At 40.5% G+C, this 15,189-nt stretch overlaps 1 protein-coding gene across 1 annotated transcript in view; it reads left to right on the top strand.

The window, feature by feature from the left end:
• nf1a (neurofibromin 1a) overlaps positions 1-15,189 on the top strand; it is a 305,820-nt gene that overhangs the window by 140,782 nt on the left and 149,849 nt on the right. Inside the window, exons 29-30 of the mRNA XM_055657600.1 lie at positions 168-303; positions 15,011-15,076. Of these exons, the coding sequence (XP_055513575.1) occupies positions 168-303; positions 15,011-15,076 (202 nt within the window). The remainder of the gene's footprint in view (positions 1-167; positions 304-15,010; positions 15,077-15,189) is intronic.

Below are 15,189 nucleotides of genomic sequence, written 5' to 3' on the forward strand. Positions count from 1 at the left end.
GCCTGGAGAATCATTAATCAAAGGATATAGAATTTGCTCCCCTATCTACTGACTGAATATGCTATAGACAAATGCACAGCAGTTTTAAAATAAATCTTTATTCATGGTGTTTTCTGCAAGTGTCTTTCACCTTTCACACGAGTAATGGTGTAAATACTGCTCCACAGGTTAGAACCAACGGAAAGCCTGGATGAAAATCAACGGAATCTACTCCAAATGACACAGATATTTTTCTCTGCAATCATTCATTCCTCCTCCGAGTTTCCTCCACAGCTGAGAAGTGTCTGCCATTGCTTGTATCAGGTATGCGGCTTGGGGCAGTAGGAGATAGGAGGAGGCAAAGGGAACTAACAAAGTTCTGGGAAATGAAGTAGAAGCCATTGTGGGTCCTTGAGGAAAGATCTGTTGTGCTCTTGGGTAAATTATTTTGGGAGGAGAATGAAATGCATTTTGTTTTTGGGTGTTTTACTTTTCAAAGAAAACGTTGTGGTCAATTTGAGATACAACTGTGTTTTCACAATGTGAGCTGTATTGCTCAATGTATTTTTTTTCATGTGATTATTGATTCTCACTCTAGCTTCAGTTTTTGTGTTTTTCAATTATCTGGTGTTGGGAAGATAATTCTAAAATGGAATTATTTTGCGGGAAACTGAAAGAAGGGTCAAATATCAGTACGTGCGTGGCATTCACAGTTGACATTCAATGCAGCGAAGAGTCGTAACAGGTAATGAGGTTCAAAAATGAATGCCAAATGTTTCCTCAAATATTTACTTTGACGTTCTTGTGGCGTGATCTGCCGAGAAATGTAGGATTTTGTAAAATATACTTTTTAACAAAGTTGTGCAGTGTCTGAATCTATATTATGACAGTTAACAAAGCAGATTTAATTGAACATCCAATGATTTCCCTAATAATAAATATTTAGAATTTTTTTTAAATGGAAGAAAATCTTGTGGGTGGGAACTCTCTGACTGTCTAAGATTTTTCTAAATAATGCAAAAATCTCGATTATCAACAACTACAATTTCACCCGTTTGTCAAGAGTGTTTTATCATCATATGTCCCAGTTAGAACAACTAAATTCTTTCATTGTTAATGGAGAAAGATTCTGAAGAATAGAAATGGGATTTGTACAGGTAACAGAAGATTGGAGAGAGGGATAATGGGTTTGGGTGAGGGGAAAATTGAAGGGAAGAACTGGTTTTATTTTCCAGTGGAATTAAAGAAACTGTTGCAATTTTGGTCCAAATATTTTGCAGAATATCAACGGTTTCTCATAGCCCTGTCCCACGGTACGAGTTCGTTCCAAGAGCTCTCCCGAGTTTAAAAAAAATCAGACTCGTGGTAAGCACGGAAAATGACCGTTGCGGGTCCGTCGGAGCTCGGGGACGTCTCTTAACGGCTCGTAACGTTAATGGCATGTACTCGGGTAGACTCGCTAACGGCACGTAAGAACGGGAAGACTCGTGAAGATTATTCAACATGTTGAAAAATGTCCACGAGAGCCCCGAGTACCAACGAGTGGCCATTACCGTAAATCTCCGAGTTTGAATCGGGGCAAACTCGGGAGAGTCTTGGAATGAACTCGTACCGTGGGACAGGGCTTTCAGAAAGCCATTTTGAAAGGAAGTCAATTTCAAAGTGTTTTAAGCAAGCAAATACGAATGTTCTGCAGAAAAAGGTCATTTGATATATTGTATATCCACCCCCTTGCAGAAAGAGTTATTCAGTCTTTCCACAACATTCCTTCAGCACTATAAAATTTCCTTTCATTTAATTGTTCAATTAGCCGTAGCAAATTATGAAATATTTTTTCCTCACTGTGTTCTTAACCACAATGATTCAAGTCAGGAGTGTTTAATTGTCATGGGCCGACAATGGAGCAATAATTTTTATGCTTGCAGAGTTTAATAGGTCTGTAAACATAATACACACAGATAATATGTAATATATTTTCAAAAATCAATAAAATAATATCTAAAATGCCAGTGCAAAACAAAGCAAAAGTCATTAGTGTTTAGAAGTTCGTAGTTGCTGAGGTTGATGTTGTGTAGTGTTCAAGAGCCTGATGGTTATTGGGAAGAAGCTGCTGTATCTGGTAGACACAGTTTCTGGCTCCTGTACCCGATGGTAGAAGCAAAATGAAAGTGTCGAAGTCTGTGATTTTGGCTGCCTTTGAGGCAGAATTTCCTATTAAACCCTTCAGTGGTGCGAAGGTCAGTATCCATCTTAAGATAAATGTGCTCTGGGAGGTTAGTTTGCACGAAATCCAAGGAGAGATACCGAATGGATAGAAGTTGGCTTCATGGAAGACAGCAGAGGGTGATGGTGGAAGGTTGTTTTTCGGACTAGAGGCTTGAGACTTGCAGTGTGTCTCAGGGTTTGGTGTTGGACCCATTGCTTGTTTGTAATCGATATCAATGATTTGAATGAGAACATACAAGGCATTGTTAATAAGCTTGCAGATGACACTAAAGCGTGTGGTATTGTAGATAGTGAAGATGGTTGTCAAAAATGGCAGCATGATCTTGATTGGTTGGACAGGTGGGCTGAGAAATGGTTGACAGAGTTTAATACAGACAAGTGTGAGGTGTTACACTTTTGAGAAGTCTAACCAGTTTAAAAAACATGTGGACAAGTACATGGTTTGGAAGGATATGAGCCAAATGCAGGAATGTGGAATTCGTGTAGATGGGGCATGTTGGTTGGCGTAGGCAAGTTAGGCCAAACGGCCTGTTTCCATAGAAACATAGAAAATAGGTGCAGGAGTAGGCCATTCGGCCCTTCGAGCCTGCACCACCATTCAATATGATCATGGCTGATCATTAAACTCGGTATCCTGTACCTGCCTTCTCACCATACCCCCTGATCCCTTTAGCCACAAGGGCCACATCTAACTCCCTCTTAAATATAGCCAATGAACTGGCCTCAACTACCTTCTGTGGCAAAGAATTCCAGAGATTCACCACTCGCTGAAAAATGTTTTTCTCAACCCGGTCCTAAAAGATTTCCCCCTTATCCTTAAACTGTGACCCCTTGTTCTGGACTTCCCCAACATCGGAAACAATCTTCCTGCATCTAGCCTGTCCAACCCCTTAAGAATTTTGTAAGTTTCTATAAGATCCCCCCTCAATCTTATAAATTCTAGCGAGTACAAGCCGAGTCTATCCCATCTTTCTTCATATGAAAGTCCTGACATCCCAGGAATCAGTCTGGTGAACCTTCTCTGTACTCAAGAATGGCAAGAATGTCTTTCCTCAGATTAGGAGACCAAAACTGTACACAATATTTCCAGGTGTGGTCTCACCAAGACCCTGCACAACTGCAGTAGAACCTCCCTGCTCCTATACTCAAATCCTTTTGCTATGAATGCTGACATACCATTCCACACTGCATAACCCGATGACTCGTAATTTTGCCTGTCATTGAGTTCTTTTTGAGACTCTCTTTAATCCCAGCATTATGGTTATTGAATCCTCTGCAGTGGAACTAGTTTCTCATTTATTCCAACAAAATCCTTGATAATGAAGTTCATGAGCTTGAGCTTGAGCTTGAGTTATTCAAACAAAATTGAAATACATTGTTCCTTTTAAACACCAAAAGCATTGTTTTGTCTTAAATTTCACTTGTCTATGACGTCCTCAGACTGTCAAAAGCTTTTTCCCAGGGTGGACACGAGAGGGTATAGCCATAAGGTGAGTAGGAGAAAGTTTAATGGAGATGTGTGGGAGAAGTTTTTTTACACAGTGTAGTGGGGGCCTGAAACACATTGCCAGGGATGGCGGTGGAGGCAGATATGATAGTAGTGTCGAGGAGGCTTTTAGATAGGCACACGGAAGTGCAGTGTTATACTAGAGTCATAGAATGATACAGGCCCTTCGGCCCAACGTCCACACTGGCCAACATGTCCCAGCTACACTGGTCCCATAAGCCTGCATTTGGTCCTTTCCCTCCAACCTATCCTATCTATGTACCTGTCTAACTGTTTCTTAAATGTTGGGATGAGCTGCCTCAACCGCCTCCTCTGTCAGCTAGTTCCATGCACCCACCACCCATTGTGTGAAGCACTGTCACACTCTTACTCATTTATTTGTCCTTGTGTGCTTTTGAGACGAACTTTCAAATAATCATGTGCAAGCTAATGTTCTCAACCACAGTCCATCTGCATGAAAGTTTCAACAGGGGCCACGGTATAATTTTTGAGTGGGAGTCATTCCTTCCACTGCTGGTTTGATATCTGGGGCCACTCGATAAATGTACACATCCCCCACAGTTTTCCGTGTCTGACTGCACAAGTTACTGATGATCAGCTTTGCAGTGACTTGGAAGATGCAGTGCTTGCAATTTTCTCATGGCTGTTACTGCAGCCCAAATACAAGCGCCAGGTACAGTGCTCAAAGCGAGCAAGTGTGATAGACTTAGTGAAATAAAAATTGTGTGTCACTAAATTGTTTTTGTTTTTTACAGCTTTTTTTTTTTTTAACTACTTTTGAAGTGCTAAGTTACATTTCTGTAAACCAACCTGGAAATATGTTGCACAAATACGTATTCCAGTTTAGAACGGGGTTTAATTTGTGCATTTTTTTTTCTGCATATTTAGCAAAAATAGCTTGCCAACATTGGTACTGTAGTTCTTTCAATTCCCAAGAAGGAATATCTCACACGTAATTTTGCTGCTGCAGCAGCAAAGATCTAGCACAATGCAGCATAATTTTGCTCTCTCCTGTTAAATGCATCTTCTTTTTACCTCTTTAATGCACGCTTTTGCAGGAGGATTCACACTTATTTGTTTTAGTCACATGAACGATTGCTAAAAAAAATTCTGCTAATTGCATACAAGTACATAATTGTAACCTTACATTTTATCCTGATGAAAATCTGTTTGCTTTATTTCGGGTAAACATGCTCGCCATGCCTGTAACTCCCCATAGGAAATATTTATTTGGCCAAAAGAAAGGAATTCAAGCAAATATAATGAGCAGTTGTTTCTACTTGGCAGGTCAGGCAGCATCTACGGAGAGCAAAACAGAGCTAAAGTTTCAGGTCAATGACCTTTCATCAATGTTTCACATTAATGGCGAACCCGATTCTATTTAAAGATGTACTGAAGTTATATTTATTGGTTGTGTTGAGAAGTTGTCAACTAGAAACATTAACTCTGTCTTTTCATAGATGCTGCTGGCCCTGTGTGTTAAGAACATGGTTATCAATTTAGATTTTCAACATTAAAAATAAATAAAAATTCTGTATTAATTTATTAATTTTAAAGGGAATGACTCCATTTCAGTTTTCCAATCATGAGGATTTTACAGTGTATAATCATTTCTTGTTACACAGTGCCACAATGTCAGCTATTTGCAGCGTGATCACAATTTGCTGGGTGTCATTGTAGTTGAGATGTTGTAACTCAGATGCTCATCTGGTAAGTTTATCTAAATTTAAAAACCGAAAATGCTGGAAATTCTCAGTAGCTCAGGTAGCATCTACGAAGAGAGGTGATGGAGCTGAAATCACCATTCACTCTCTCCACATATGCCTGACCTGAATATTCCCAACATATTCCGTTTTTCTGAATTCCAGCATCTGCAGTAACATCAGCTTTATAGATCATCCGATTGTCTTGCTGAATCATAATATTTATGTTTGCTCAGTTGCATATCATCCAACATTAATGTGATTATTAATTTGATATGAATGCAGTTTGTTCTACACGTTGAAGAAATTTGATTAGCCGTGTCGTGTGCATTTACTAATTCTAATGTCTGGTGTTGTATCGTACTGGACCAGTGTTTCTCTTTGGTGGACTGGCAACGATAGTTGTAGCTGGTCCAAAAAGTGAACCAAGATTCTCATTTCAAGAGTTACAATCAGTTATTCAATATGGGGTGAAACTATTTATATTTAAAAAAATTTAAAAAAAGATTTGCTCCACAAAAAGAGTGGCTGTATATGTACCTTTTAATTTTGACAAGTAAAGGGCCTGTCCCACTTTCACAACGTAATTCACGAATTCTCCTGAGTTTTCCCCCTGATTCAAACTCACAGAATGTTCGTCATGGGTCCGTAGGAGATTGTAGGAGTTCGTTGATATATTGTAGCAGCTCGTTATGCTAGCCGTAGGTACTCATGGCAGCAAGTTGGTCGGGGCGTTTTTTCCAGCCTGATAAGAAATGTCCACAAGTAAAGAAAAATGGTCGGGAAAGTTGTGAATGTGGGACAGGCCCTTTAGCAATGTGAGTATACCACTTTGCCCCTTGTGCCTGCTTTGCCATTCAATAAAATCACGGCTGATCTTGTACCAATGCTAGTGTTGATAGTGAATGTTGTTTGGGAACACTTGTATTGGTATAGGATCAGCTACATTGACTATTGTTGCGTTGCATATTCATCTATTTCAAAGATTTGGTTCAGTTTACCATGTTATTTTCCCTATTTGATTTAAAATGAATTCCTAAGTTTAAATAAAAGTTGCCAACACCTTTAGTCTCTTCTTTCGTGTCCATCTTCCATGTTTCAAATGTTAACATCGCTGTCATCGTCCGTCCTGAAAAGGACTCGGGCTTCCGGCGACAATCAGTGGGAGCTATCACTTGTCGCAATAGACGACGGTGGTAGCAGAATTAGCTCGGGATACTTCCACTTTCCAGCCCCGAGACGTGGACGCTTCTGCTATGGGGGCCACCTTTTAATCATACCAAAGCAAATATAGCGTATAGAGGTTTAATTTAGTCTAGTTTAGTTCAGAGTAACTGTGCAGAAACAGGCCCTTTGGCCCACTGAATCCAAAGCTGACCTGCAATCCCCATACACTTGCATTATCCTACACAAGAGGGACAATTTACAATTTTTACTGATGAAGCTGATTAACCTAGAAAACCTGTATGCCTTTAGAGTGTGGGAGGGAACCAGAGTCCCCAGAGAAAAACCAATGTGGTCATGGGGAGAATAAACATAGGAAAATAGGGACAGGAGGAGGTCATTCGGCCCTTCGAGCCAGAACCATTCAATATGATCATGGCCAATCATTTAAAATCAGTACCCCATTCCTGCTTTTTCCCCCATATCCCTTGATTTGTACAAACTCTCAACAGGCAGAGCCCGTAGTCAGGATTGAACCCAGGTCCCTGGCACTGTAAGGCGGCGACTCTACCGCTGTGACACTGTGCAGCCCTACACATGGAAAAATGCATTTCAGCCCACTGAGTCCATGCCGAACATCGTTCACTTGTACGCTGTTTCCATGTTATCCCACTTTTGCATCCTGCGCACTAGGGGCAGTTTACAGAAGCCAATTAAACTACAAACCTGCATTTCTTTGGGATGTGGGAGGAAACGGAAGCACCCAGAGGAAACCCATGCAGTCCCATGCAGAAATTCCTCACAGCCAAAACCCGTAGTCAGGATCAATCGTTTTATTTTCTATATATTTATTGTAAAACAGTGTTGCTGATGTAAATCTGATCTGGAGTCAAATTATTGCTGGCATCTATTTGGATTTTTCTTGTTATCTTGGGAGACTGTTTAAGTGAAGCACACAGTGGATATAACTTGTCTTTTGGAACAACAATATGAATGATTTCATTCCAATCCTATTTAATACTAAACTAAGTCACTTCCCATCTTATATCTAACACATTTGAAATACTAGTGAGAGAATGTAAAAGCTGAACTGTCAAAGATGATACAAATGTTTTTTTTATGATTAATGATAATGATGTCAATTTCTGTGAGGAGAAAATGGAGTCTAATTTCGTCCATATGAAGTTTGCAACAAAAGATCTTATCCCCTATCTACTTTAAACAGCCAGTTTCATGCCACTTGGTCACACTTGTCACATGTTGCAGCAAGTAGCACTGCATGTTTTCTTGCGACTGAGTTTATAAATCGGTGCACCCATGAATGATGAATACAGCTTCTTATCTAAGGGCGGCCCAGTGGCGCAGCGGTAGAGTTGCTGCCTGATAGAGCTTGCAGCACCGGACACCTAGGTTCGATGTCGACTATGGGCGCAGTCTAGTGGGGAGGGTGTACGTTCTCCCCGTAATCTGCATGGGTTTTCTCAGAGATCTTTGGTTTCCTCCCACACTCCAAAGACGTACAGGTTTGTAGATTTTTCGGCTTCGTATAAGTGTAAGTTGTCGCAGATGTGTGCAGGATAGTGTTAATGAGCGGGGATCGCTGATCGGTGCGGATTCAGTGGGCTGAAGGGCCTGTTTCCGTGCTGCATGTTTAGTTTAGAGATACAGCGTGGAAACAGGCCCTTCGGCCCACTGAGTCTGCACCGACCAGCGATCCCCGCCCGTTAACACTACCCTACACATACTAGGGTCAATTTTTACATTTATACCAAGCCAATTAACCTGCAAACCTGTACGTCTTTGGAGTGTGGGAGGAAACCGAAGATCTCGGCGAAAACCCATGCAGTCATTGGGGAGAAGGTACAAACTCCGTACAGCAGCACCCGTAGTCGGGATTGAACCCAGGTCTCTGGCGCTGTAAGGCAGCAACTCTACCGCTGTGCTGCTCTAAAACTAAAAAACTAAAATGCTTTCTGATTGTCTCTGTCTCACTAATTTTCACTTCCATATAATTCTAACACATGCATTCCTGCAGGCTCGTATATATTTTCCATGGCGATGGTAGTTCATGATGTGTACATGTAATAAAATTGACTATTTCTTCAGAAAGGGTAATTTCCCAAGCAGCTTCGATGTTGTAATAGTATTTTTGTTTTGATGGTGTATATTTCAAATTCAAACTACTTATTGCTGTAGGTCTGCAAATCGCTACCTTGTTGGGATCTTCCTACTCATTTCTGTCCTTTAGCCTTTTGAGGTCGGTTGTCTAAATAATTTGTCCTCAATGGCCATAGAAAACAAAAATAGCTGTTTGTCATGCCCAGTCTGATGTGTGTGGTGGCTTCCTCAACAAAATGTAACTTGTTAGCTCTGAATGAAGCAGAACATCTCATGATGCTTCATGAGAGGGTTGGAAGCAAAACTCGGTGGCAAGCCACATTAAGAAAGGTGCTGAAAAACCTTTTTTTTAATCTTTTTCAACGTTTATATGTTGAATTCTCCGATATTAAGTAACTACAAAACCCTTTTTCCCTGTCACCCACCTGGACACATCTATTTATCCCTTTCCCCTTCCCATCTACCTACTTTCCTTCCTCTAGTTTAATAATTTGCATCACTTGAATCCTTTTATCTCTCACCGATCTTTTAATCTCTGGCCTTAATCTCTGGCCAACCATTCGATCATCAATAACCCTTCTCACCTGTGTCAACCTATTACCTGCCAAGCTTTGTTCTGCCTCTGCTCTCCTCCAGCTTACTAACCTCCCCACCAGCATCTGCAGTTCCTTATTTCTACATTCGGTCGGAAGTATCTTTCTCGCAGAACTAGAGCGATGGAAGGGTTTGGAAAGGAAATTACAGCTTCGGCCCTTGGTACCTGAGAGGTAGCCATCAATATTCCAACTTTAGCATTCTTGAGATGCTTAATCGGGTACAATTGGAGACATTGTGATAAGGGACATTCAGGATATTGAGATATATTAAAATTGATGTTTTGATAAACTGATAGTCGGCTTTAATCAGTGGCCATGGGTGATGTAGCAAAACATGGTAAAAACAATTGGAGGGCTGTTTGGATGTTTCGGGTTTATGGCAAGTTCAACGAGCACACCCCCCGCTGTTGGTGGCTGATTGGGGATTGAGGGGAGTGTCAATGGACATATGGGTGAATAAGTTGCAGGTAAATAAGTGCGCATGTTGTATTGACGGAAGTGCTCTGAGAGCTGGCATAAACTCAATGACTGAATACCTTTCAGTGATATCAAGAAATATAAATCAAATTGGGCTGATGGTTCAGTGCAATGTCAGGTGACTATCAGGTTCATGGGTGGAACTGGTGATTGGGGAAATGGAGTTTGTAAAAGGGAGTTTTGTAATATGGACTGGCAATGAAAATATTTAGTTGGAGAAGATATTAATACTGAGTATTGGATAGATCCTAGGGACAAACGTTGGTAATGATGAGATCAGGTTGTTGTCAGTTTCCCTGTGGCAACTACGTGGATTTGAATGAAGGCCAGCAGATGTGATCTGACGAAGTTGAATTATTGGGAAGATGGACACAAAAAGCTGGAGTAACTCAGCAGGTCAGACAGCGTCTCTGGAGTAAAGGAATAGGTGACGTTTTGGGTTGAGACCCTTCTTCAGACTTATTGGGAAGTGGTTTTGGGTGGTCAGCTGCATTAGGCTGGTTGAGAAGGATGTATAATGAATAGATTTTTTTTTTTGCCATGGATGCTTGCAGTAATTGTTGACTCCGACCGGAGATGTTTATCACAGTGGGGAGAGTAGCTGGATTGCTGAAATTCAGGCGCGAACTCTAAATGAAAGGCAATATTATGTTCAAGAACTTAAGAGAGGGGAATAGAATTCATGAAAGGACGTTAGTTTTCAAGGTTGAAACAATCCAGGTTTGTTTGTTTTCAAAGGCGATGGACTTTTGGCTCATTTAAAGAAATGGGGAACAGTGTCTGAGAATGAGAGCTCTTTGGTATCAGTCATCATGGGGTGCAGGATTGTAGGTCAGTGGAAAAGGCTGAGCGAGCTAAAATTGGTGTTGACAAACACGGTAAGTTTGAGGAGGGAGATGAGAGAGAAACAAGAATACAAATTCAAAGCTAATGCATTGAACACCAACGCTGATGGCAAGGAACTTTAATGTCTCAAAGCATTTTTTTTAAATGATGGGTTAATCTGATGTAATATGGTTCCTCATTCCACTTTCCTTCTGCCTTGTAACAAGACTCTGCCAAGTTCTGAAGAAGGTACCCGACCCAAAACATGGCCTATTGCCTGACCTGCTGGTTTACTCCAGCACCTTGTGTCTTTTTCTGTCGTGTTCTTGCCTATTTTTTTTCATGTTCCTGGTTCAATAATGTTTGCGATTTTTCCATAATCCCGAATAATTGTGAAATAGTAACACTTTAAGTGATTTCAGAAATGTCGAAGAGCATATCAGGGTTCCATCTCCAGCGACATTTCATCTTCCAAAGAAGACGGATACTGAGAAAAGGGCAAAAATATCAGCAAAATTTTTATTGAAAGGTTGTAAAAATCCTGGGGGGAAAATTGTTTAACAACCTGCTAAAATTTGAGAACAAAACACTTCCTAATTTTATAGGGATAAAAATACTTATTGGTGATAACTTGGAGTTGCAAATGATAAGCAAGGAATTGACCACAAAACAGTGGGATGGGTGATGGGGTGCGTAGAGCAGCTGGTGAATGGCCCAGCTGAATGTAAGTTGTATTCAGGGTAACAATGGATCAGGACACAAAATGGATTAACTTCCTTTTTAGGTCGGTGCAAGGTGATGAAAGTCAGAATTTTGAATGTGTCAAATATGAAACGGTTTTCAGAATTCGAGTGATACAGCTTCCTTAAAGACATGGTTTGGGCAGATTATGTTGACCTACAAGTACAGCCAACTACAAAAATGAACAAGAAAATATTTTGATCTTACAGGAGCAAGAGTATCATTTGTTACTCAAATACATCTTTCAGCTGGTTGATTGTGGATGATTGAGTTCACAGTCGGTCTGCCTGTATATTAAAGTTCAGTTCAATCATCCTACATGCTGCTTACTAGAAAGTTGTTGAATTCTTGTCTACTGCCAAGGTGTCTGTGGAAAGCTTAGTCTCACACAGGTTGAAGCACAAGCATCTTTATTGTTCAGGTCATCATCATCTAAGCAGTACATTACACATTCTCACTACTGCAGCTCCTGACAGGCAGTGGGTGAGCTCTTACACTATAAATGTTATAACTAGGCAGATTTATAATTACTAAGCATTCTAATTGGCTAACATGCAATATCCATTCTACAGTGTGTATCAAGTTTGTGTGTTTGCCTGATAGTCTGTGAAATGGCTCATCTTAGCAGAAATAAAAATCTACAGTTAGTGATATTCAGGGAAGATGACATAATTTAATTTCCTTTATTGTCATTCAAACAATTTTGTTTGAATGAAATTTTGTACCATGCAGTCATGACGGAAAAAAGCAACAAAGCACACAATGAACACAATTTAACACAAACATCCATCACAGTGAATCTCCAGGCACCTCCTCACTATGAGGGAAGGCAAAAAGTCTTATCTCTTCCTTGCTTGTTCTCCCACTGCGTCGAGGCGATTGAGCTTCTCGATGTTGAAGCCCCCACCGGGCGATGGTAAATCCCGCGGCCGATTTTAAGCTCCGCGAACGTGCCGATTCAAACTCCGCGACTTGGGGCGGACGAAGCTGCCGCCGAGGGAGCTCCCGAAAATCTAGCTCTCGAGAATGCAAGGTACAGGCCCATTCAGCTCCAAATGTCTGATCTATCCTTCAATAATATTACAGCTGTTTTTGTAGCGATATGCCACTCTCCTTCACTATCCCAGATCCTTTCATACCCAAAAATATTTTAATCACTGTCTTGAATATATCTGCAACTGCTGGATAGAGAATTCCAAATATTCATACTCTCATGGTGAAGACATTTCCTTTCATATCTGTCCTGAATATCTGAACCCTAACTATGAGACTGTCACCCAAGATTCTAGATGACCCAGGCAAAGGAACCTTCAGTGTACAGACCTGGTAATCATTTTGTAAAATGCAAAACGATCACATCTCATTCCTGTACACTCGAGAGTATACACCCAGACAGCTTAATCTCATAAATATCAGATAACAAGTTCAAAGAAGGGTCTCGACCCAAAACGTTACCTGTTCCTTTTCTCCAGAGATGCTGTCTGACCCGCTGAGTTACTCAAGCTTTTTGTGTCTATATCAGATAACAAACTCACATGAAGCTTCATGTGCACTCTGTATCGCAAGCACCGGTATATATTTTCTTGCGTACGGAGGTTTGATCTGTACACAATACCCAGGTATAGCCTCACTTAGTTGCAGCAAGATCACTCAAATCTTAGAATCTGACTAATATACCTTTAACCATCCTAATTCCTTGCTTAATATGTGCAATAGCGTTAAACTTGTTGAGGCTCCCTGAAAACTCAACACCTTTCAATCTCTTGCTAAAATTATGTTCCATTCACCATATCATTGCCAAATTACTTAACCTGCCTATATTTCCTCCGCAGCCCCTCTGCATTCTCCTCAGCTCGCACGACCGTCCAATTTTGTATCTTGACTGGACTTGGATATATTACCTTCAATCTCTTCATGCTAACCATTGAGTTAAATTGTGAACAGCTGGAGGCCCGACACTGATCCCTGTAGCATTCCACTGGTCATCCATCGCCTTCCTAACCAAAAATGTTCCTTCCTTCTGTATGCTTTCTGTCCACGAACCGATCCTGAGGTCAGACTAATGCAATCCTCTAACGGTGCAAACTCTATTTTTTGTTTAAATTGATTGAAAGATACAGCATGGATACAGGCCCTTTGCTTTGCCCACTGAGTCCATACCAACCATCGATCACCTGTTCACAGTACTTCTGGGTCATTCCACTCCCTGCAGACAAGGCAATTTATAGAGGCCAATTCACCCACAAACACATGGGTTTCTGGAACATGGGAGGAAACTGTGCCTGGAGGAAACCCACACAGTCACGGGGAGAACGTACAAACTGCACAGACGGCACCTGAGTTTAGAGTTTGAACCTGAGTCTCTGGTGCTGTGAGGCAACAGCTCTACCAGCTGTGCTTCTGCACCGTTTAACGATTTGCTTCGTGGCCTCTTATCAAAATACTTCTGCAAGTCCAAATCATCACGTCAACTAGTTACTCCTTTTCTATTAGAAACATAGAAACATAGAAAATAGGTGCAGGAGTAGGCCATTCGGCCCTTCGAGCATGCACTGCCATTCAATATGATCATGGCTGATCATCCAACTCAGTATCCTGTACCACCATTCTAACATCACAAACATAAAAACCATTAGATTTGTCACTAGTTTACCTTTCATAAATCCATGTTGACTCTGCCCTGTCTTGTTATTATTTTGTGCCCTTCCCGTTTATTAATAATGCCCTCAAGCATTTATTTTCCACCGATGTCAGTCCAACAGGCCTACAGTTTAGTTTTCTCCTTCCTTTCATGGATAATTAAATCACGTTTGCTACCTTGCAGTCTTAAAAATACCTTGAATATATGGACATTTTGCAATTTAACAATCAATGCATCGGCTGTCATCATTGTCATCTCTTTGAAATGTTGGATTTCCAGGTCTCAATGGTTTATTACCTTGAATGTATATGAATAATTGAAATGTCATAATGAGTTAAAATAAGTGGAGTGTGCCTGATGTTTAGTACAGCTGCTTTTTAAGCAGATTATTCTCTGATTTGGGCCTTCAAGGAGGAAATATATGCTCCACCTTTTAACAGTGTTGATAAAACCTTTTTGCCAGATGGGATCTAGGAGAGAGGGGTGGGGAGGGGCTTTTGAAATCAAGGATTTATTATTTAAGAGGGAATGTAATATCTTTGCTATTGTCAGTACTGTGTGGTCCATTTTTAGAGTTATTGGACGTGGTCAAGACCTTGGCCTCTGTTATCCCATATTTAGTTTTCATCACTGTCTTAAAATTTGCAGTTGTTCAGGTTGGTAAGATTACTATCTTAGGCACTAATGATGGAATTGTGATTATTTTGGTTGAGGAACAAAGCACAAAAGCGTATCCAGCCAGAAATAGTAGTTTGATTGAAAGCAATTGTATTTGTTAATCCCTTGTGCAAAAATAACTCTATGGGGGGGAGGGGGGTGGGGGAGAAACTGCACTTTTTTTTGGTCAGAAAGGTTGAAGTTTAAAAATAATCAGCGTATTACAACTTAGGTTAGAAACAGTTGCGCCAACTTAGTTTTAATTTCATTTTAATATTCATTGTATATTTTTGGTGCAGTTTTTGTGTAGAAGCCAACAATATGCTTTTGTTGTGTGAAGTTGGTACTGTGACTTGTACTCATCTCTGTTCTGTAGGCTACTTGCCACTCTCTACTGACTAAATCTACAGTTAAAGACACAAAGGAAACCATGAAAAAATCAGTAAGTTCAGTGGACTTTTTTTGCAATTTTTGTATCACCCTTTCTTTAAAAATTTCTTAAAACGTGCTTTCCTAATTAAAAAAAACAACACCTGACTTCAGCCTTTTTGATCT

Source organism: Leucoraja erinacea, chromosome 28, assembly GCF_028641065.1.
Source record: "Leucoraja erinacea ecotype New England chromosome 28, Leri_hhj_1, whole genome shotgun sequence".
NCBI classification, from domain to species: Eukaryota; Metazoa; Chordata; class Chondrichthyes; order Rajiformes; family Rajidae; genus Leucoraja; species Leucoraja erinaceus.